The sequence below is a fragment of the Chroicocephalus ridibundus genome, chromosome 3 (genome assembly GCF_963924245.1).
Source record: "Chroicocephalus ridibundus chromosome 3, bChrRid1.1, whole genome shotgun sequence".
Lineage (NCBI taxonomy): Eukaryota > Metazoa > Chordata > Aves > Charadriiformes > Laridae > Chroicocephalus > Chroicocephalus ridibundus.
In genome coordinates, this window is record NC_086286.1 from 19480984 (window position 1) to 19504459 (window position 23476).

Consider the following 23476-nt stretch of genomic DNA (forward strand, 5'->3'; position numbering starts at 1 on the left):
TTCGTGGAAAGTCCCTGCACTGAATGGGTTGAACCCTGGGTGTTGCAATGAGGGAGCAGCCTCGCTATTCAGAGGACACACAGCCAAACAGGTGGACTCTCATTTCACATAGAAAAATGAAGACACAAATCCCCCCTGCATTGCTTTAGTCATTTACCAAAAAAAAAATCTCTAATGATTCACATTGTAAAACATCGAGTGGTGGAACAAAATTTGAAGTTAATCCCCAAATGTACAAGCTGGTGTGGTATGCGGGTGTTAGGACAGCCCCGTTCCTACTGCAGAAGACACAGCAGTTATCGATACCCTCTGGCATGCTGGTGGGGCAGATCAGAGGGACAGGTCTGTCCCCACAAGAAAGCTCACGAGAAACAACCAAAGGCATGAAATCAATGAGCGAAATTCCTTTTTTGGCTATTCCTACCCCAGCTCCTACAGCCTTAGATCCTCTGCAACCTCATCTCCACAACTTGCCTTTCCCAAGCACTGCCATGGAGTCTGGGCTACAACCACATCCTTCCAGAAGGGCGCCGAGGCCACGGGCGGAACGCCACGGGGAAGTTTACATCGCAGCTTCCCCTCGCTGCTTGGGCACCGCTGAGAAATGCCTCCTTTGCGCGTTACTTATGCGCGTAGGTAATCACAAGACATGGATCACAGTATTTTTATTTACAGTGCCGTTAGAAAAGAGCATTAAAAAAAAAAAAATCCACCTTTGTTTCAGTTGCTACATTTAAAAGAAATACAGCGTGGTTTGCTAAGACACGCAAACCTCTTCACTCAAACAAGGCAAAGAAAAATGAACAGCATTTCTTTCCAGATAAGTCAACTCCTTGATTACAAAACCACTATCAAAACTAGAAAGATCTATAATACAGAGAAAGCACTAGCAGGGAAAACCTTTACTGCTACCGTGAAAGACTAATATAAAAAAAAAATTAAAATAAGAAAATCAAAACCCACTGAATTTTGAAGGCCTGTAACCCTCCTTGTTCCTGTGTCATCCACACAAGATTTATATCCCTGGAGGTGTGACACGGAAGCTGCTCCATCCGCCCCATTGAGCTCAGCCATCTGATGTTGACATTCTCTAGCTACAACTTCCACCTACGGAAATGAAGATGGAGCTGGCAGGTTATTTGGCCCTATTCTTATACGAAACAGTTGTACATTCTTATACCAAATGCTGAATGTAGTTTGGGTTTTTTTTCAGATGCAGCTGGTAATCCATTTTCTTTTCCGGTGACCACCACACAAGCTGTGTTCTTACAGCCCCAGCTTCCAGAATCAGGTATGTCAGATGTAAACTCTGTTCTCGGTAAGAGAAGTCTATGCAGGTTTCACAGCAGCAGAGGAAAAGTTTAAAATACTAATCACAGTGAACCTTTAATGCCCCAAAATCGGAAGACAAACACACATCATTTTCCTTCTGGATTTTTACATCAGTCTTAAGATTTAAAGGCCTGTGATTTCCAGTGCTGGAGATGAACACCACCGATGCAGCAAAGTTCACCATGTCTCAGACCACAGCCCATTTATATCTGAGTATATTTTTAAGTACACTTGCAATCTTAACCCTCTCGGGGAGGGGGAAGGACATCAGAAAACCAAAGAGTACCTTCTCCTGATCCCTCATTATCTGTTTCCTCCACTGCTTTGACAATTCCTCCCACCAGCCAGACCCGCACCTCCACCTCCCCAGCTGCCCCCCCGTCCTCTAATTCCCTTTATATCTCTCTCCATCACCGACTTGCTTTTCCATCCATCCTTGGCTCCCTTCCACGCATAGCCCAAAGCTTCAGAAAACCACATCTGAGAACAAACTTCAGCTCCATTAGTAAAAGATTACTTCCTCATCCTTGCATTTCTTCAACCCCATCCAATTTTATAAAGCCCTGGAAGTTTTCGCAGAGAAGAGCACTTGGTCCGGGGGAAGGGGCTTGGACGAGGGGGTGGGGGCAGGGACAGATTGTCCAAGAGGTTTCTCAGGTGCGGGTCTCAGATTTAATCCTAGGAGAGCAGCAATGGCCTCGCGTCCTCCCCGGTGAGGCGTGTGGAGCTGCGCTAGCGGACGAAGGACGCCACCTGAGCTGCCACCCCAAAGGGCGCGGAATAAGCCGTTGCTAATCCTTGGAGGCCGACCACCAAGTAGCGGCATCCCTTCTGCAGGGCTTTGCCGACGTTCTGCAGAGAGAGAGGGGAGAAAGGGATAAAAAGGAAAAAAAAAAAAAAAAGGAGAGGTGACAGAAAATAGCTTCACATAAAATCCTTCCGACAGCCAATGTCACCGACCCAGAAAATTAACTTCTCCCACAGCTAATGAGGGCTTGAGCATGGAACAACCATTTTTATCTAGAAACACACACCCACAGGGGAGAGTTAAACCCAACGGATGCAGCCTCCACAGGAAGCCAGGCTTTTATGCGGGCTTTTAGTCAAGAATAAAATTAGTTTAAATTCACACCTAATCTGTAGAGGTAAGTGTTTCCCACACACGCACGTTCAAAGTATGTTAGTAACTCTTAAAAGCACATAAGCTGTTTAAAACTGGAGCTGAGCAAGAAGGCAATAAATCACTGAGAATACTTTTATAGAAATTTCATTGCTTTTTGTCGAAACAATTTTTTTTTTTAGTCAAAATAAGTCTGTTTTGACCCACTTTCACATCTGTACACATTTAAGAACTTATCTATGTACTGCATTAGAGGTAAATTGCTACAGGTAATTCAAACTAAGAATCTTAATCAAAGTTTAATTTCACTCTTGCTAGTTTTTGCTGATATGGCTGGTCACGACTGGGGAGTTAATACAATGTGCTCAGTTTGGGAGGAATATCAGAATTAACTGCTAGTAACGCTTCACGGTTGCTTTGGGACTAGATCAAAATTTCCCCTTGTAATATGGAAAACGCTGAAACAGAGGATATATATTTAAATATAATGAAATTGGTGAAATCCAGTCGATATCTATTATATTCCAAGGATTTCTTAAAGCTGGATTACAGCAGTACTGACACATGAAAACCTTCAGCTGTCGTGATGCCACTGCGTAGCTCAATTTTGCTGTATTTACTCCTATGGAAACTACGGAAGGGAGTTCAGATGGTAAAATAAAAAGGCAGCTTGATCCCGGCGGGCTGAGCCTGGGGACAGAGGAGGAGGCACTGTGCCTTCCCTTCCCTTATCTGCCCCTGTCCTACTATGTCGCCACTTCTTTCCTCCTTCCTACACCGTATACAACGTACCTGCCTGCACCTCACCAGCTTTCAGGACAAGGTCTTTTACTGCTACAGCTAAACTGTCAAACCTGCCCCGCGGGGATGTCGTCTGGCCAATCCAGAAGGGAATATGCAGCGTTTTAAGAATCACCCTGTGCTGTTAAACGCTGTTCCAATCGCCCTTATACCAACAGCACATACAGCAATGGCGCATCAGCAGATCCACTGACTGCTGCGACATAACCACGCTCACGAAGCCGCTCTGTGTAAATCAAGCCTACACGGGAAGCTCTTCGGACTTGAGACCGCTTCTTCCAGCGTGCGTTTACTGCGACTCGGAAATCACAGCCTTGGAAACTCAAAGTATCAAACCCGGCATGAAAAGAATGAAATATTCCTCTCTTTATGAGACCGTAGTATTTGTGAGACAGCTCATGACTACACTGTCACCTGTAAACTCTGTGAATTTCAAAAGTAAGTAACTTCGCCAAGCTAGCTGGCATTTTCTGCATGTCAGACATAGCAAGCATATCTTTACCAAAATCATCGGGTTTTAAAGAATGCAGTAGAAAGTCCGGTCTCATACGGACATCTGTAATCTCTCTGGCAGGAAAAGATTCCAGGCTCCAGAAAGGTTTTTCCTGCCAAGACAGAACCTATTTTATTGGTTTTTTTTGCAACCAAACATCCCTGAACTGTATTTAAGTGACATAAACAAGAAAAAAAATTATCAAATTCTTCCAAATAGCAATTTTGTAAGCAAAAGCACCACCCACCCTCTGGGGGAAAAAGAAATAAACCACCAGACTCCGGGACTTGTGACTTTCCACGCAGGAAAGCAAAAGAACGATTTTGAGCCAAAATAGCAGTTACACAATGAAGAACATGTTGCTTTTTTTTTTTTTTCTTCTTTTTCCTTTAACTAATACCAGTGATTTTCAGGGGACACCTAGAAGGTGAACTGGCAAATGGGTGTACTGGGGGGTGGTGGTGGTGGTGGTGGTGTTTATTACCCTTTCTTTCGGTCACTTAAGTAGAATAATAATAAAATAATATAAAAAAAGCAGGCCAATTAACTGGAAGTTTTAAGGAACGGTGTCAAAACAATGACGCCGAGGGAAACGCCGAACAAAGAAAGGCAAAGTGCCCGTCACATGGATCAGCTTAGTGTCGTTTGCACTCCGAAACGGGCAGATTTTCTCCTCTTTGATCCAGGCGAGGGTGGGCGCCGAGCCTTCCTCCCGCCACCCCCCAACCCAACCCCGCCGCACCGGCTCCTCCCCGGCCAGGGCAAGAGCAAGCCCGCGGGCTACCAGCCGCCCCGGAGCTGAGCCTGAAGGATCGTGGGGGGGGGCGTGTGTGGGATTCCGAGAGCCCCTCGGAAAAGCCGGTGCCGAGCCCCCTGCGCCGCCGCCCGCCCCGCGGTCCCCGCTCGGGCTGCCCCGGGGCGGCCGGCGCCGGGCTGGCTCTGCCGTCCTCACCTTGCCGTACTTCTTCAGCCTCTTCCCGTAGGGCCGCTTAGCGGCGGCCCGCGGCGGCCGCAGCGGCTCGTAGGAGTCGGGCAGGAGGGCGAAGCGCACCTTCCTGCAGCCAGCGCCTTCCTCCCCCTCCTTCTCCTCCTCCTCCTCCTCCTCCTTCACCGCGCTGCCCCCGGCCGCCGCCTCCTCCTCCTCCTCGTCTCCGGGCAGGATGGAGACCTGGTCGTCGCCGGGCCGGCGGCGGGAGAACCTGCCCCTCGCCTTGGCGCCCAACCGCGCACCCACCGTCATGGTACCGCCGGGCGCCGACCCGTCTGGGCGGGCGGACGGGACCTCCCTGCGGCCGCTTCCTCCTCCCTCTCCTCCTCCTCCTCCTCCACCGCCGCCGCCGCACAGGTGTGGCCGGAGGCGGCCGCTGCCCCCTCCCCGGGGCGGGACGGCTGCGGGAAGCGGCTTCCCCGATCCCCGCCGCTGTGCGGGCCCTGCCCGCCGAAAGCGGCCCCGGGGCAGCGGCGCCCCCGGCCCCGCGGCGTCAGTTGGCGGGGGGAGCCCGGGAGAGAGGACGCCCGGCCTGTGGCTGGCGGCGGGACGGGTGGTCGCGGCCCCAGCGCTGCTTCGGCCTCCGCGCTGCCAGCGCGGGTGAAAGGCTGAAACGGCACCTTCCCCGGCATCGCAGCGGATCACGCTCTTTTCCCCCCCGAAAGAAAAAGCCCTGGTAATCCCTCCACTATAGGTGTTCCCGCTACAGCCTCGGATGAAAAGCATCTCCGGCGTACAGGGCTCCCTTCTGCTACCCGGGGCCGAGGGGGAAGTCCCAAAGCCGTCACTAAAAGGCAAAGTTTCTGAGTGGTTTTGTGCCAGATGCAGGGGGAGGCCGACAGCCGCACGCCCCGCTGGGCTGGGCTGCGGGCTAACCACGGCACCTCCTGAGCACCCTTTGAGTAGCTGGGGTAGATCGAGAAAAGCAAAATTATACCGGGAGGATCATTTATTAAAACATTTGATACATATAGAAATACTTCGGGCAAGCAGATGCGGTAAGGGGACAGGCTGATCCCTTACTGTCGATTCTTCTCAGAGAGAAACTCAGCCTTGAAGTCGTGTTTCCCTGAGACGTGCCCTTAACGCTCAGCAAATCAGTCCTGCAGCTGGCGTAGCTCTCTGCCCCACGGATGGCGTTTCACCATCGCCCCAGCTCCAGCCAGAAAGCTGTGCATGGGCAGCATGGCCAGCCCTGAAGGGTGCAAGACGTGAGCCAAGTCTCCAGTCTGTCACTACGGCAAAAGCGCTCTGTCCCTTCCCCTGTTTTATATTAAAGGCGTCACCACCTCCTAAAATCGTCAGGTTTTTAATTTAAACCTCCAGAAAGCCAAGGTGCAGACCTAAACCCGGGCAGAGCACGGGTGGCCCTTGGAGCTCCTCCTTCCTCTGGGCTCCGGCTGCGCCCACGGGGGCCACCCAGTTCCCCCCCACCTCCCGCAGATTTGAATGTGCTACTTTCTTAGATAGTTTGAGGAATGAAGTGATTGCTTGACACTGATTAAGCAGCAGCATCGAGAAATAAGATATCAATAATCCACCAGCAGCTGCCGAATGGGATCTTTCACCTTGTTCGTCTCAAGCTACCTTGAAAAACTTCAAAGAAAAAAAAAATGCTTTAAGTATTTTTATGGGACTTACTTTGAAAATCAATTACATCGAGGTTTTCTATTTATAGATCATGGCGGAATTTAGACTTTGCCCCTAAATGAGAAGTGCAAAGATAGTGAAAGATAATCTGTCTTCTCAAGAGGGGCCGGCCTTTCCCCGGGGACAGGGTTTGTACCTCAGGGGTTTGTTTCATTTTCCACAGTTCAAGGATCAAAACCTCAGGGAACACTTCTCCCAGGGGGGATTTACCGTCTCCGTTTGCATGGCGGCAGGGGAACCACAACGCCTTCTAAGAGGTCCAAGGTCCCTCTTCGGTGCACGACACTGGGTGTCAGAAGTCTCGGGTCTAACAGCGCGTGGAATTTTAGCACCATCGTTAACTATACAGCATTAATGACGCCACTTGGTTCTCAAGCAGTATTTTTCACCCGCAGGAGTGAACGTTTATTGTCCTTTCACTGACCTATACGCATCTTAATGTTTTAAACTGGACTGCGGGGAGAGGGATCTACTTAGTTCGGAAGTGTCTGTATACCTTAAGTAAAGAAATAAAGCAAAACAACCCCAACCTGCTGAACCACGCGTCAGTCTCACTGCTCACCCCCCGCCCACCCCAAACACCCCCTGGAAACGCTGCCAAGAAATTACAATGGAATATGCAAGCCCTCCGAAGAGCTGAGACATCCCCATCCCTTCCTGGAGCTGCGGAACACGCTGTGGCCATTTCATTGTCTTTCGGATTTCTCGAGTTGAGGCCGCGCTGACAAAAATGCCACGCTGATCCCCTCCCACGTGGAATTCAAGCTGCATTTCAGATCCAAATGTTCTTTATCCCACTCTTACCCAAGCAGTAACTTATACGTAACAGGTACGTAACGAGGCAGCTATTGAGGGACCCAAAAACCAGATATTGATGACTCAGTATGCAACGTTTTACTGATTCCCATAGAAAGTACACTCTGCTTGCCAGTAAAACCAGCAGCTCTGAAAAAGTCTCTTTCTCAGGTCTTCCCATCTCATTCCTGCCAGGAAGAGGAGATTGGGAAAGGCAAATGAGGGGACGGGGTGCAGCTTACACCTTTTGCACTCAGATTGTGCCCTCGCTGAAGCACTGGGGTGTATTTGCTACCGAGAGAGTAACACGGCTCCCAGCTCGTCTTCCAACAAAGCAAAAGAAGGAAGGAGATGGGCAGGGTTTGGGAATCGGAGCCATTTCACACTGCCGGCAGTTACTGGAAATAACACCCCTTGCAAACTGTCCATGTATAGAAATAGACACATTAAATCAGCGCTTCAGGGTGCCACATTTCACGGGAGGGGTGAACTGAAGTTTGTAACCTGTGCCCCCCGGCAATGCTCTCCGTGCAACACTGACCCAGCTCTGCTTACACAAAGCGCTGGAAAACCAGCGCCGATCTAGGGCAAAGTCAGCCATGCAAAAACGCAGCCTGGGAAGCGGGAAGCTGGCCTAAGAACTTAATCTACCCTCTCCCAGCATGACCTATATTTTTGCCACTGAACCTTCCAAAAAGGCGAAGGGTTTTGTTTCATGACCAAGTTCATACACGAGCTTGGATTAACGTCACAGTTACGTTCCAGTGGTGTGTTTCCAAGGATAATCGAACATTGATGGATATTCAGGGTTAAATTGAGCAGACACACAAGCCCCTCCCGAGGCTGATTTTTGGCAAGTTTCTGGAAAAGCTGCTGGCCGTCTAAGAAGCGCTAAACCACCCATCCTTCCTGGGGAGCGCAGGACCACGGAACCGACGCACCACTAACCCTGAATGATGAAGGCTGTCCACCTTCCGACTGGTTTGCTACCCTGCAGTAACAACTGCGCTTTCATAAAGGGCAAACAACAAAGTATTTTAGTATGAGAACTGTTCAAGTAAGTTTTAATAGAGTGCACCAGTGAATCAAGATGACTTGCATCAGATTTTGTTTCAATGAACATCAGATAAAAAAAAAAGAAAAAGAAAAAAAGGAAAAGGGGCTACAAGTTCTTTCTTTCCAAACACCACCCTTTTTCTAAGGCAACAATACACGTCCATTTCCGAACATAACTGTTACATAGGAAAAGCTACATCACAGTACAGCATGTAAAGTCCATCTCGGTCAAGAAGCCATTAGAGAATGGCACATTTACTACACTTACAGCCTTCTAAACTTAGGGTTACAGAGTTTACCACAGCTTTTTTTTTTAATTTTTATTTTTTTAAAGTGACAATTTCTTAATGAACTTTCTATTCTTCACAAGAGTGTGCAGATGGGGCCCATATGTTGATATTACAGTAATTACGACATTAAATAACATTGCACAACCAACCTCTATGGTTAATTCAGTACAAAATAACAAGTATTAAAATGTACCAGTACTAGTGGTTTTACATAGTTTATAGTCATTAATTATGAAGGGAAAAAAATGTGGGTTTTTTTTTTTTCTTTTCTTTTCTGTAGGCAAGTGCCTAATTACAAAGCTGCACGTTACAGGCATAATGATGTGGAATAAATACAAGAAATCTGGTAAAATATTAAACACAAACAGGTTACATGGGAACAAACTGTACAACCACGAAAGCATAAATCAACAATTTATCATTATAAACAATGTATGTTTAGCTGTAAAATATTAGGTGGAATTGCATGTACTCTTTCAGGGGCACATGTTCCAAAAAGCCAAGCTAATTCCTGAGGTGGTATTATTAACTTACACAATTGGTCAACACTTCAGATTACCTTGTGCTATTCAACAGTCCCAATATTAACATATTTCCATAAAATGGAATTGGTAGTATTCTGAAGGCAGCAAACAAGTGATATTTTACACCACGATATTCAAATGAAATAATTACGGTTCTCCATTTCGGTGCTACATTTGTTAACGGGCCATGGGAGTAAGCACTGTAATTTGCAGACGGAGCATCACGTAACGCCTGGTTTCTGTTCCCCCCCCACAGCTCTGAGCTGGCCCAAGGCAGAACAAAGTTTTTAAACTGTAAGTGCCAACACTGTAAACATGTTTGTATTTATTTTATTTTTCCTCCTCAACTAAACACTGTCCAACAACAAGGATAAGAGCCAAAGATAAGCAGGAACAGTCTCGTGTAGAACAAAAAGCCGATTATTCATCGACTTTTGGTTCAAATCATGAACAATCTTTAAATAATTAAAAATGGTCATGCTACAGTTATGAAAACTATTTTTTGTGCATTTGACTCAGGACACAAGTTTTTTAAAAAACGCATGATAGAGGTAAGACTTATAAAAACCACCAAAAATGTAAATGGTAGGGAAGAACTTTTCCAACTCAAAGCGTCAAACATACATTTCTGTGCAGAAATCTAGACAACTATACAAGATCTGAATTTAAGCAGTCATCTTTTTATTATACAACTCTATGAACATAAAATGAACAGAATGCTCTATATACTTACCTGTACATGTGAACATAACTTCTTTAGCTACAGTTATTTAATATAGGTCATACTGGATTTAACTTTACAATTCTGAATAACTATGTATAACCTTATTGCAATAAGGGCAATTTCTACATGGGGAGTTTCACAGGCCAATCACATTAGGCATAACCAGTACATTCAAAGTGTAGATCATGTATGAATCTTCCCTGATCCCAGAAAATTTAGGTTCTCTTTACAGCTTAAGCTCGTTTGCTATCTTGGATGCAATGTTCTTAAAGGCGATAGAAGTCCCAGATATTCTTTTGAAGCGGACTCCGTTGAGCGACAATCGCGGCAGTTTGCAGACTTCCATCTCCCATTGAACGAGGCTATCTTGTCGCGCGTCACCGTGAACACAGAAGAGCAAAAACCTCTCTTTTTGTTCATAATCACAGTTATTAGCATCTAACACTTTCCGAATCTCTCGCATCATATCATTCGGGTCCATAGAACTAGTGGTCTTCATACTCCACGTGAAGCGCAAGGAGCGTGGCTTCGAATCTTTGCTATCCTCCTTCTCTCTGTCTTTCGGCTCCCCAGAAGCACTCCTGGAAGAAGCGACACGCAGAACACAGTCAAAAAAGAAAAGCAGTAGAGCCGAGAGACAGAAGAGAAATACAGTTCTCGAACAGGGGTTTCTAAACCGCGACCGACACACCGCTAGTCACAGGCAAAGCTAATTCGAAAGAGTGAGATGGATACTGCTGCAAGAGTTGTGCCCCATCTCCGGCACGCATCTGCGCTTCGGCACAGCACTGGGAGCTGCTACCAGCACTGGCGCAGCTCCCAGTAGCCGTCACAGAAGCAAAGCAAGTTTGGAAACCCCTGCTCTAAAACGTTCTGATGACGACATGTGCAATGGTAACTGCAGCAGACACACGTTACTCCATACTGCTCCAAAGAAAGTGGAATCTATGTAAAAGCATGACTGAAGTTCTGCTGATTTCATGGTCTGGAGCATGCCATACACCAACAAAACTGAAGTTGAGGGACACAGTCCTGAAGCATAAATCATACTGTAAAAGCAGCAGAGGAAGAAATCCCACCCTGCGATTCACAAGTCCTCGGTTAATTCCCTCCCCTCTTTTCCGCCTTTCCCCCCTTTGGAATTAATTATGTATTTTTGACCTCTCTCTGTAAAAAGACCTTCTGACGAAGCAGAATTTTGTGCTGTAATTTGGTTGTAAACAGCTCGTTTGCCAGTCGGTTCAGTACGCAGCCAGCAGCTTTTTCACAGAAGAAACAGCCGCGTGTAGACACAAAGTATTTTAGTTGATACAATGACTTGGACAAAATTTCAAAGGGAGTGATTTCCAATGAATGTTCTTACTCTGACACTTCCTTACCGAATGAGCATTTTGAGAAACAGCACTAATTATTTTAAAGTAATTCCACTGCCAACTATTTCTGTTCTCGTCCCAGGTAGTTAAGATACCTGATGTCTCCCCATCCGCCGCTGGGGAAAGGTGCTGTTCTCCTTTTGATAGTCTATAAACTGTCGCTATTCAGAGAGGAGTCAAAACAAGCATTTTTAATTTAACTTTCAGTGCGATCCCCAGAGAACCACATCAATATTAAAGGATAGAGCATGGCAGGGATAAGATCTCAAAACAACTTTTAGCCCAAAACAGACACTGTAGGATGACAAAAAGTAGAGGAAGCTAGAGAATGAAAGCAAGAGCTGAAAGCAACTTCACACTTCGTTTCATTTGAACATTTGATTAATATCTTTTCCCTTTCCACATCAAGAATTCAACAGTGAATAGACTTTGAATTGAAAAGGGCTAACGCAGATAAAATGCATTGTGTATTATGCAATGTATCTTGTTAAGAATGTGCTTTTTTTTTTAAATAAAGGCTTTCTGTTTTGAAAACTAAGTTGATAGCTTTCTGTAAGCGACCAGTTTAGAATGCAAACTACAATGCCTGTTCATTAGAGAGCATAAAAATAAAAAGTTACGCACTGTGCTAAGCACACCAAAAATGCAGAACCAAATGCTGAAAACATGGCAAAAGAGCAGATATACTGGAAAATAAGCATATGAAGGAATGCTTTCTTACTAACAAAGCATCTATAGATTTGCGTACAGCGGTTGCCGTACAAATTCAGTATTTAGCAGTCGCCACCCTTTTCGTCTGAATGTCACTTATTTTGTTTCTCAGTGCAAAGTGACATTCATTTCTCAGGGACCGTAAGGTGTTTACTTCTGGCAAACAGCAGCTCTAGTAATGAATACAGTGTAACTATAGTATAAATTTACTATATACATATATACACACAGACACACACGAAGTATACTACGTTTTCCACTGAAACCAAAAGTAAACACCATTAAATATTTATAAGCCAAAACATGATTTTAAGGGCCTAAGTGACTGGTTAACTCCTACAGGGGGCTTTATTATTCCAAGGAATACGCTTAAGTAAAGTTTTATATTAAATACTTCGCAAGAAAGCAAAAGTGAGGGATAAAGGACCTCATCAACCCCCCTCCCCCCAAATAAAAAACATTTCGGAAATGCAGATTACTTAAGCACTATTCTATTTCACATCCTGATTAAAAATCTTTAAGAAATGACTTAAACCTTGATGCGAAAGACCTAGGAGCGAAGTATTAATAGTGGCTCCTCACCTTGAGGTGTCAGTTCTGCCACTGGCTTCGCCTTCACTTGGATCCCTCAAAACAAAGTTAAGGTTGAGATTCAATGATAAAGGTGAAAAATAAAAGTTAAGAAAACCTACATCTAGAACAACGTTAAATAGCTACTGAACAAAAAATAAAACTAAATAAATCAGTATAATAATGTCAAACCTAATACTGTTTAGTAGTATTTTTTCACAGCTGTAGTTTTAATTTCCCTTTATGATACCTTAACTTCTTTCAGCTCTGACCTGTAGTTGTTTAATGTTGTGGGTTTTTTGTTTGTGTTTTTTTTTTTTTTTTTTTTTTTTAAACTGATGGTAAAATTAACACGTTGTTCCCAACCTACTGCAGACAGAGCAATGGCCACACGTAATTCCAGCAAGCACAGAGGAGCAGTCGATCAAGGTGGTCCAGGGGGCCCCCGCTCTGCACCCTTCTGGGCCAGGCCGTCAGACCTCAGTCCTGAACACGCTTGGGCACATGCCCATGCTTAAGCACACTCAAGTCACTACAGATAAGACGTGCCCAAGAGTTTGTGAGACCAAACGTTTGGAGCCCAGTTCACAGAGGTGACTTCGACCTCTGCTTAACTTGAAGCAAATCAGGTGTCACATTGACTTTGGTAAGACTCTCAGTGAGCTTGAGGTTAAACGTATCTTTTTTCATCTTGCTGAATTAGACCTGTACTTTACCAAGGAACTGGTTTTGTATAATGCCTTTTTAGTCTGAAACAACTTTAAAAAAGTATCCATAGATTGTACAAGCCACCTAGGTATGTTCTAGTGCTGCTGTACAAACATTTTAGCACCCAATTTAAATAAGCTAATTAATTTAATACCTTCAACACACAAATACTTTAGTAACTAACATCAGAGAAGTACCATTTGACATAAACCATTGATACAAAACACTTCAATGCCCTGATCATTAAGTATTCTCATTATACATTTATTTTACATACTTACCAGAACAGGCATTTACCTTTGCCAAAAAGACAGTAAAAAGTCTTTCATGACACCTTCTAACCAAAGTATACTTTAAACCATTATTTCCTGAACAGTACAGAAGGTAAAAAGCATGCAGTTACGTGATTCACCTAAAAGAACAGCAACCCTCCCCGAACCTTTCTCCACATAATCCCAGCCACTAAAAGTTTCAAACAACCCAAAGTTTAAAAACCACACCAAAATACCAACCACCCCCCCCCACCCCAGCAACAAAACAAAATCCCTACAAGGCCTTCCCTACAAGAAAATGTATTTTTAGCAGTCTAAAACGTAATAGGAAATTGAATAAAAATGTTCTATAATGAAGATCATATAAAAAGACATCAATTTACAAGATATTAATTCTAAATACATAGTTTACAGTATTATTTTAATATTGTGGTTTAACATAATGAAAATATTAATTCTTTGATCTGACTCTTGAAAAAAAAATTCCAGATACCATTCCTTGCAAATAGCAATGAGCTATAAAGCCAAAAAAAAAAAAAAAATAGCCTGTGCTCTTGAAATTGGTTAGTTACTTAACAGAAAATACCTTTCTTCCCATTTGGAAATCTACACTGACACCACAGTTGACTAACTTTGCTGTAACTTTAATTTATTTTTTATTTTTAAAACCAGAGAATGAAGTCTGTATCCCCCAACTACGTAAGTGCTGGAGATACCAATAATGGAGGATCATAGTCATGTATCTTCAGGTTTCTGAAGAAAGAAAATCATTCACATACTTTTTTTTCTTTCGGGTCATCATAGGAGGCATTACTTTCATACATACTGACAAACTATCAGCTCACCAGGTTAAATCAATTTTATGAGGAACGTCACTGCATTTCTAGCTTTCTCTTCTTTTCCCTTGTAATACCACCTTATGCAATTCATAATATTTTACTCACAAACTTGCAACTGCTAGCATAACCTAGCTTTGAATTTATCTTTTGTTTGCTTTACACACAAATGATAGAATTCAGTACATAACAGCATGATTCTGTGAAGAAAATAGAGCTTTACAAGATATAATTCTGTTGTAAAACTAATAATGATGCAGTATGGACACATCCATAAGTAGGCTTAAAAATTATAGGTAAAAATCACTGTTAGAAAGAGGCAAACTGAAAATTAAGTCCCCTTTTGGGAAAGCTATTGTGACTGCTAAGTCAACAGTCACTTGATATTACACACTGTATTTGAAAATCTTTCCCAGTGCCTCTCCTCACAGTATTATTAGTGTTTTAGCGTCATCACAGGAATGAATGCAGGTCCAGGATGGGTGGGTTTTCTTTTTTCAGAATCCTGAATTTACATTTGAAGAAGCTGGTACATGATACGGGAGGCTGCACGATACCGAAAAGTTACTATTTCCAGACATCCAGACTTCTGCTCACCTCAAAGCTTCTCATTTATTCACAGATTTTAGAATTCCCTGAAATAATTTGTTATTCCCTCTAAGCACAGCAATAAAATAATTGTAAGTACAGCCCTTGCACCCGCATCTGGTTGAAAAAGTAAAATATTGTAACATTAAATAACAACTAATTTTTAAGGCACTGCTTTCAGTATTTAAGTTCATTTGATTTTAAATGAATTGTAGCATCTTTGCACTTCAGCTGGAAAGCATGAGCAAAAAACCTCTTTTGAGTAGCGTTCTCTTGCTCCTTTAAGATAAAGCAGCAGAATAGCTGGTCAAACGTAACGGTTACAAATATACACAGAGAAGTAAAACAAGGCAGGTTCTGGTAGGAACACATAAAACAAGCATCATTCTAGCTAAATTTACATTTACTTCAGACTTAAACTGGCAATTCTCAATGACTTTGCAATTATGGCCCTAGTTATAGGCTAGGCTTCTTTTTGTTTGTTTTTCTCTTAAAAATCGAGGTACTAACCTGCGAACAAACTTGGAAGTTATCTTGCTTATTATACCAGTTGATGTCCCTCTTCTAGCATGTGCAAAAGCACCGGTTTCATGGGATGGTGAGGCGGGCGGTCCATTGTAAGTGGCATTACGCCGCTCCCTTAGCTGCTCACCATGGAAAGTGCTTCGACTTGAACTCCCCCGAGGAAAGCGGGTTCGGTCTGGAGTGGTAGTGCTAATACTATGAGCAGACGGGGAAGCAGCAGGCACTCTTTGAGTTGCACTGCTGGGAAAACAGAAGCATAAATAAAGAGAAAGACTCTGCTGGAATCCCTCCTACATGACAACCATTTCTCAAAGATAGGAAAAAAACCCCAACCCCGCTCATGATTCTTTCTTTTTAAACCTGAATCTGCTACCGATTTGCTTTTATGATTCATACTTACAAATAATCAAGAGGTATTTTCATTGTAAAAATCAAATTATCTCAAGTATTAAGAGCAGTGAAAAAAGTACACACAGATAACAGAACAAAGGAAAAAGGCAGAAGAGTCTGTAGTAAGATCTGAAAGTGTTCCCAGCCCTCCTTTGGAAAAAACACATTCATCCAAACCTTTTAACACGTAAGCACTCCAAAAATTTAACAGGTATTTCTTAAGTAGTAATCATCTGGCACAACTAAATGTATAAAGCTATTTGGGCAATTAATAGTAAGAACTACTATACTATGGTGCTTTTAGATAGAAATGAGCCTAGCAATTTACACCAAACCAAGAGCTTAACATTTCAGTATTCATTTGGATTTATGGTGGCCTGTGTTGTATGCTCCTGTCTAAATTAGTTAAATTTTTAACTACTTAAGTTTTCCAGAAGCTTCCAGAGGGAGGCAGTCAAGGCACTTCTTTAACTGTATGCAAACATGACTGATGAACAAAATCAAGGCTTAAGTCATCTGTAATACCCACGCTACTATTCGAAACAGAATGACAGTTCTGAATAGATGACAAACGTATTGACGTATATCGTGAACTGAACGACATTTTTGAAGTGCACAGCATTACAGAAATAATAACCAACTTATTACCTTGGTCGGTAAGCTTCAGTGCCATCTTTGATGGTTGGCAGTGTAACTTTGATAGGATGACCAGAGGCGGACATAGACTTTTGATGTCGAGGCCGTGTCGATACAGCAGAAGCTACGGCAGAGCCTGCAGAAGACGTGCTACTCGCAGACATTTCTGTCAGGCTTTTGCCACGGCAGCAAGGCAGGAGGGATGGACAAACGAAAAGGGAAAAGAAAGGTTAGTGTAAAACCCCAGAGAAAACAGGGAAAACAACAACTAATTTTTTCTGTTAGAACACAGCAAGTGCTGTTTAAATAACCAGAAGACTGAGTGGCCAGGCTACCTTAGCCAGTTAAAGTAAAGAAACCAGAATTCTGAGAAAATTATGTTCATCCATAAATCAAATCACCACATATGTTAAATTAGGCCTTTTCATTCCTCCCAAGATTAAGGCTTACACACACGTTATTCAAAGTAATGAAGGAAGACTACAAATAGTACATGGAAATAGTAAAAAATACTGAAAAAGAAATTTGCAAAAGACTTAAATAAATTGATTAAATAGACTCTGCTTTTGTGAAGTGAATACCCGTATTTTCACTCAAACATCTAAGACTTCGAACATCTATAAACGCTGTCACATTTGTGACACGCTATCACTTGGAAGTGGCTGTGTTTTTAAAGGACCATGTTGTACTTCTCCTCTGGACTATTCCACCCTTTCAAAATACAGTTCCTTCTACCAGTACTTTCATTTCTGCTTCGCCTAAGTGGCAAGGAAGAGATGAAAGTAGCAGCAAAACTATTGTGTCATTAATTATTAAAACAAAAGTCAAATGACTTAGGCCAAACTACAGCTTTGCCTCTACAAGCATAAACTAAATTGCATTAATAATGTATTAGCAACAGAAGTCCCAAAGCTAAATAATATCTGTAGCAAAGAGCTAAAGATTTCAGACAAATAATCCGATAGCACAAGATGTTCATCCACACCAAATCCAAATGCAACTGCAACACAATGTATTGTAGGAAAGGCAAATACACAACTCAAAAGAAAATTCTTCTCCTTAATTTTTCCGAAGATGCTCAAAGAGCTGAGCATATTCATTGCACTCATGAGAGGAACAGGGATTAAGAGTCATCCGTCTTTTCAATACTATGGAAAAAAATTAATTATAAAGAGTAAAATGAAAAACTTTGAAATAAAATCCTTCTCATTATAGTATTTTTGGTATTAAATATATTGAAACAAAAATGTTATCAAACTCTGTCAGAACAGAAAAATTATATTAGTATATATTTTAACCTAAATCTAAAAAAATATGTTATTTTCTTTCCTTTTTAAAAAGAATCGTTACAAACTTCGTTCAAATATTTTAAACCACACACAATAATTTGGAAAGACACTTTTGAAAACATCCATGTAATAATTTGAAATTAATTAAATATTGAAAATTAGTTTTCTGCTTTTTAATGTACCTCCTTAAAGCCATTTAAATAGCTGTACTTTACATATTCCATAGCTAATCATTTTAATAGAGATCAACAGCTCTATACTTTTCCTATTTCCAAAATTAAATGCATTTAAAAAAAATTCAAGCACTAAGACAGAAAACAACCCCAAACAAGTTTACTAGATATCCAAGTTTACTAGATATCCAAGTTTACTAGATACTTATTTAATGATAGGGACTTTTTGGTTCATTTTACCGTAACTGTTTTATTTAAGTAGCTTAAAAAAAAAAATCACAGTAGGATCTATTGCTTTAAACTAAAAAAATTCCAGTTTTTACTACTCTCCATTAAAGCTGATATTTTGTTTTTCAGTCAGGTACAGGGGTTAACTAACACCAAGGATGAACAAAGAACACAGTTTAAAAAAAAGTAATTGTGGCAATCTTAAATGTGTGTTTTACAAAACATACCAAATTGAGTGTAATTATCATCCCACATACAGATACATATTGGTTACCATCTCTACTAAAATATTATTTAGGCCAAAAAAAAAAAAGAATGATATCAGAAAGGATCAACAAGTCTTAACAATTTCAACTTTGAATGATTACTAGTAGAAATGAAAAAGGATTGGGCAACATTGTCAGGGCAATCCATCTGAAGGTCTCCACAGCAGAACTGCCTGCTTAGTTGTGAGCGTAGTTACTTTACTCTGCGTTGGAAGATAACCCCTAGTTAATAAATGTGATCCCATAAGGGGAGGCAAAGGCAGAGCTACACATCTAGTTATAAATTTCATCACAAACACAGAAACCACGGTGGAAAACGAGATGGAAACACAGTCTATGTATTTCACACCGTGCTTCGTGACGGTATTAATGGCATAACCTGCTTCTTCCATGCCTCAGTTCTTGTACCCAAATTAATAAGCAAGAAAACTTGAAGAATACCTGTTGTCCTTCCCATTCTGTATTGCAGAATAGCGATCTGAGGAACGTTCACAAACGTAAGTGTTCCTCCTTGTCATTCCACTGCCAGAAAATACATTATTCTAGAGGAAAGAAAAGACTAAAATTAAATTAAATACTTTCTTCTACTAAATATTATGTTGTACAGAAATGTAAGCACTGGAAGCAAATCAAAACAGTTTCAGCCGTTTATACATGTTCTTGATGTCTTTAAATGTACTAGGTTAATCTGTTGACAAAAATAATTTATATCATCAGCTATTTTTTTCCCAATAGCTCATTCACCATCTCATTACTGTACCATTAAGAGTATGCTAAAAGAAAACATAGAGAAGTTTAATTTTGCCGACACTTGCTTTACCAAATATTATTATCTAGTTCCCACATACTGTATTAATAAATTATTTGTCCCTGGGATCAAAGGAACAAAGTGGAATCCCAGAGAAGACATCTATCTGGCTGGTTGAAAGGCTTCCCTGTGCAGATTAAGTTGCCAACTAGACCTCCAGCCTTACAGTTTGTTGCCCCCTGTCAAAACAGTTTTCAAGAGAAAACTGCAAATATTATCAATCTGCGTCAGTCAACCCAGAAATTACAGTGCAGATAACATGGCAAATAGGTTTTGTAGCAACAAACACTGATGGGACTTTCTGTTACTCATTTCAGTTTGCACACACTTTGTAAAATACTTACAAACGTTCTCCTCCTCCCCCTGCCACGCAGAGATTAGCTGCTGAAGACTTGCTTTCAGTACAGGACGTACAATTCTCAGTTTGTAATATAGCACATCTCGAATTTGGGGTGGGAGAGGTTTGCAAAGTGCTAACATTACATACTGACACATGCTGGCAATAGGTTTCAAATACACTTAACTTGGGTATCGTAGGACACCACGAACTCTGCAAGATTTACTGTGTGTTTAGGTCTCCCTCATCTCAGCTTTGCAGCATTAGTATCACCCCACAGAGACTACCGAATAAATGGTTTCAAAGGCAATTTGTAAGGAGAATTAAGAACTGCAGTACCTGATTTTGAAATTAAACTCTCTTAAGTTAAACTAGTACGACTGAAGGTGATCAATATGTTTTTAAGAAATCCTGCCCTCCCTAACATCATGTTACCCTCAAAGTTACAGAAAAGTATTTTAAGATTACCCACATTAAATTAGCTTTGTTCATTTTAAGTGTCTGAGATTTAAAAAACAAATTGACTTTTTTCCTGTGTAAGCTGCTCAACCTTAACTGCTGTTGCAGTACCAGACACCGCTATTCCTTAATCATGTCCATCACAAAGCCTTCCACAAAGTCCCCAAAATAGTAACAGAGCTAAAAATGTACAAATACTGAAGTTGCCATTAGCAAGTAAATCAATTTCTCATTCTTCATAGCAAAGATACTCCATTTAATTAGTTCTCGCAAAGCAGAGAAATGCTTTTGACATATCAGCTTCTACCATACATGACCGTAATCAGCTTTGGGGCAATATAGTCTTGGGAAAGCTCAGATATGAAATCTAATCTTAGAAGACTCAAAGTTCCTGCATGCAATCCACACAGCCGTAATTTCAAAGACTCTTTGTGGGGGGGGAAAAGCCCCTATTTAAAATTTGAAAAAAATGTTTAAAGCATCTGTGGATGTACTGAAGACACAGCCTGCAGACTATTAAGAGTTAAACGCACTTCAGCATTTATTTTGTTTGAAGAGAATACTAATAGAAATGCATATCATCTTCCCAGAATATCCACGATGGGAGCCAGCACGTAGAATCCCAAAGGACAATGAGAATGCCTGCTGCTCATCTACTGTAGTAAAAGGTGGCCAGAATTTTTGTATTTCATACAGCGGGTCTCTTAAACAGCAAAAGTATAGTGAAATCTTAAATTCCGATTCATGTGTATTTCGGGGTTCTGTTTTGGCCCCCCCCACTCATATGAGCTCATGCTCCTAAGTAGCTGTTTAAACACTATGCACTACTTTTTCATTGCGTATCCTAAACACCGATATTACTGCACATGAACTTCCACAACGCAAAGTAGATGCTTTCATAACAGGAGAGACAGCCTCTCCTATTTGGAACAAAGATGTCTGAGGCAGCAATACGATAGTGGCTTACTATACTACGAATGATATCATCACAGAAGAACTAGCCAATTAATCATTCTTAATACAAGAACCAGGTTGTAATGTATAACATCAGCAGACACACACACACACACCAAGGAACAAGTGGGTGGTTCCCCCTCACCTCATCCCATTTCTGAAGCGCAAAATGAAGCAGTTTCAGAAAGCTGAACAGACAAATTTAGAGAAAATGTTCATGAGGTATATTATGCAGATTTATTCAGATGAAATCTCTGATTCAGGAAGTCCCCTGACTTCCTTGTAGATACACAAGCATTAGAAACCAGAAAAAGAGCGCTCCATATTGGCTCTGTCCTTACATTCTTTCCCGAAATATCTCCTATTTGTCTTGACAGATCTTCAGTTTGCCCAAGTGCAGACATTCTTGTGCTTACTGTTATGTTAGTGTTAGAAAAAGTAAAGATGGAGGGGGGAGGGAAAGGTTTATTTTAAAAGACATCCACTGTAGCCTATTTCTGTCTGCCAGTAAAAGTTACCAGAAATAGACTCAGTGGCTTATTCAGTCACCATTATGTCTGTAGTAACCTTATGCAGCAGATTTTGTTTAAACAGGGCAAAAAAATAAATATAAGAAGCCAGAAGCACACACACTCACACTGGCAACTGTAGTTGATTTCTTTCTTTCTGGACCGACAAGTGGACTTGCAGCCATCTCTCCTTTGGATCCCACTGTAGTGCTGCTAAGTTTGCGTGAGACATCCTTGTCCCAGTCTTCTTTCTGTTCACTTTCCACGCTATTTGCCTGAGCCCTTTTTGTGTATGACACAGCAGGAGGAATTGAGGGACCAACTGCCAAATAAAAACAGTTTTAATAAATACCTAAAAATAATCACCGCATTTTTCTTGGCCAAAATAGTCTAAATATAATTCCCCTAGTCCAAAAAAAGCATCTGAGCAACCATGACTGCAAACTCAGTGCATATACCAACCTATTAAACTGAGCTTTGCCAGCCCATGTTCTTTTTACCCACCCTCTCTTCATTACCAATTTGCAGTTCAGAATTAGTTCCCATTTCACATCAGTATGTAAAACCTAGAAGAATATTTCACTTCTCATTTTAAACCCATGCAATTTGTGCAATATTATGAAAAAAGGAATTAGAAGATACTTTTCAAATTATCTTTTTTTTAGTACTTTTTTGCCACATATCTTTTCCTCTAAATCCTATGAAAAATCATTTTCCCCTAAAAGCCCTAGAACTACTTTGTTTTAGAGCGTATTTATACTTGGAAATATTACAGTTCCTTCCCCTCATCATTCTTTAAAATGCTTTGGGGCAAATCCTTCATCAGTAGAATTTTACATTCCCTTGAAATAATCATCACATCAGCTGATGATCTTCACAATATCGGTTACTTCTTTGGAAAAAACACCACCACACTAACACACAGGGAGAATAGTAAAAAAAATAATGGGGAAAAAATTGGAAATAACACCTTTCATTCAATGTTTTAAATATGCAGTCCTTTTTGATGTAACCACTTTCACCTGACAATGTTTCCTGAGTCTCTTGGAAACAAACAATTTGGCCCCAACTCCAAATGTACTGATAAACATAATGGTTTGCTGCCTTTGAGTTTATCCAGGCCAGTATTTTGCCATTACTTCCTAAAACAGGAAACATCCTCAAGCTCTTATTTAGTGAGTCAACCAAGTAACACACCCAAAAAATTAAATCTGTAAATTACACTGACCCAGATTTACCATAGAAGCGCTCATACAAATAAAAGCATCACAGCGGAGCACGATGAGATACACAACAAATGCACAGAGTGGTGGACCTGCCAGGTTCACAAAACACTGCACATTTAGACTTAAATTGTGTATGTTACTTTACTTGTTGGAATGTCATCCCCACCATGATCACTGAACCGCCGTTGTTTCTGATTAGTTGATATACTCCGTTGGACCTTCAGGTGCGCGGGAGACTGCACAGAGCTGTTGTTGAGGTCGCTGCTAGGACGAGACCTTTGACCTAAGTTGCTGCTGGACAAGGACTCACCTCCTTCAAACTACAAGAAAGACAGTTTTTCAAAGCATAAGCAAAATTCAACATTACTGGTACTTTTATGGCATAATAAAGGCAAGAGTTCCAATCAAAGACTTTTTTTTTTTTAAATTTTAAATTGTATCCAGAGTTTAATTTTCTTCAAGATGAATTTTATCACTTCATCTGTGTTTAATGTGCTTTAAAAACACACAGCTAAAGATAATTAGTTAAGAATGCTCAAAATAAAATTTAAGAATCTTGACAGTAACAAAAACTGTGCTATTTTAAAACCTAAGTCAAAGAATGGCTCTCCTTGCCTTTTGCTTGTTTGTTTTGTTTTTGTTTTAAAGCTTCTAGAGCATTTATAACTTCAGAACTATTTCAGAATGCATCAGATTGAGTCAGCAGGGCTAAAAAAGCAAGTACTACTGATTCTAGGATTCTTTATGGCCTTCAACCCATCTTTATAAGGTATGTAACTCAGCCACTGCTTTGTTGATATCTAAGAAGCGTAAGTCGTAAGTAAGCGTAGTGGAAAAGACAAATA

The 23476-nt window shown here is 41.4% G+C and overlaps 2 protein-coding genes across 8 annotated transcripts in view; both read right to left on the bottom strand.

Annotated features, from left to right (window-relative positions):
* Positions 1 to 650: 650 nt before the first annotated feature.
* On the bottom strand, positions 651 to 5052 carry C3H1orf115 (chromosome 3 C1orf115 homolog). Its single transcript, XM_063328251.1, has 2 exons — positions 4699 to 5052; positions 651 to 2184 (listed from the first exon to the last, which is right to left on the bottom strand). Exons 1-2 carry the CDS (start codon positions 4984 to 4986, stop codon positions 2065 to 2067), a joined length of 408 nt encoding a protein of 135 aa, XP_063184321.1. The 5' UTR covers positions 4987 to 5052; the 3' UTR covers positions 651 to 2064.
* Positions 5053 to 8229: 3177 nt separating this feature from the next.
* The window catches only part of MARK1 (microtubule affinity regulating kinase 1), a 61445-nt gene continuing 46198 nt past the window's right edge, over positions 8230 to 23476 (bottom strand). For 2 of the 7 annotated variants that reach the window (XM_063328253.1, XM_063328259.1), the window contains 7 exons: positions 22777 to 22951; positions 21534 to 21727; positions 18780 to 18880; positions 16395 to 16556; positions 15342 to 15596; positions 12440 to 12484; positions 8230 to 10354 (listed from right to left, as the gene is read on the bottom strand). In XM_063328253.1, coding sequence (XP_063184323.1) covers positions 10000 to 10354; positions 12440 to 12484; positions 15342 to 15596; positions 16395 to 16556; positions 18780 to 18880; positions 21534 to 21727; positions 22777 to 22951 — 1287 coding nt within the window. In that variant the 3' untranslated portion in view covers positions 8230 to 9999. The remainder of the gene's footprint in view (positions 10355 to 12439; positions 12485 to 15341; positions 15597 to 16394; positions 16557 to 18779; positions 18881 to 21533; positions 21728 to 22776; positions 22952 to 23476) is intronic. The other 5 variants (XM_063328255.1, XM_063328254.1, XM_063328256.1 and 2 more) reach the window with 5 other exon arrangements.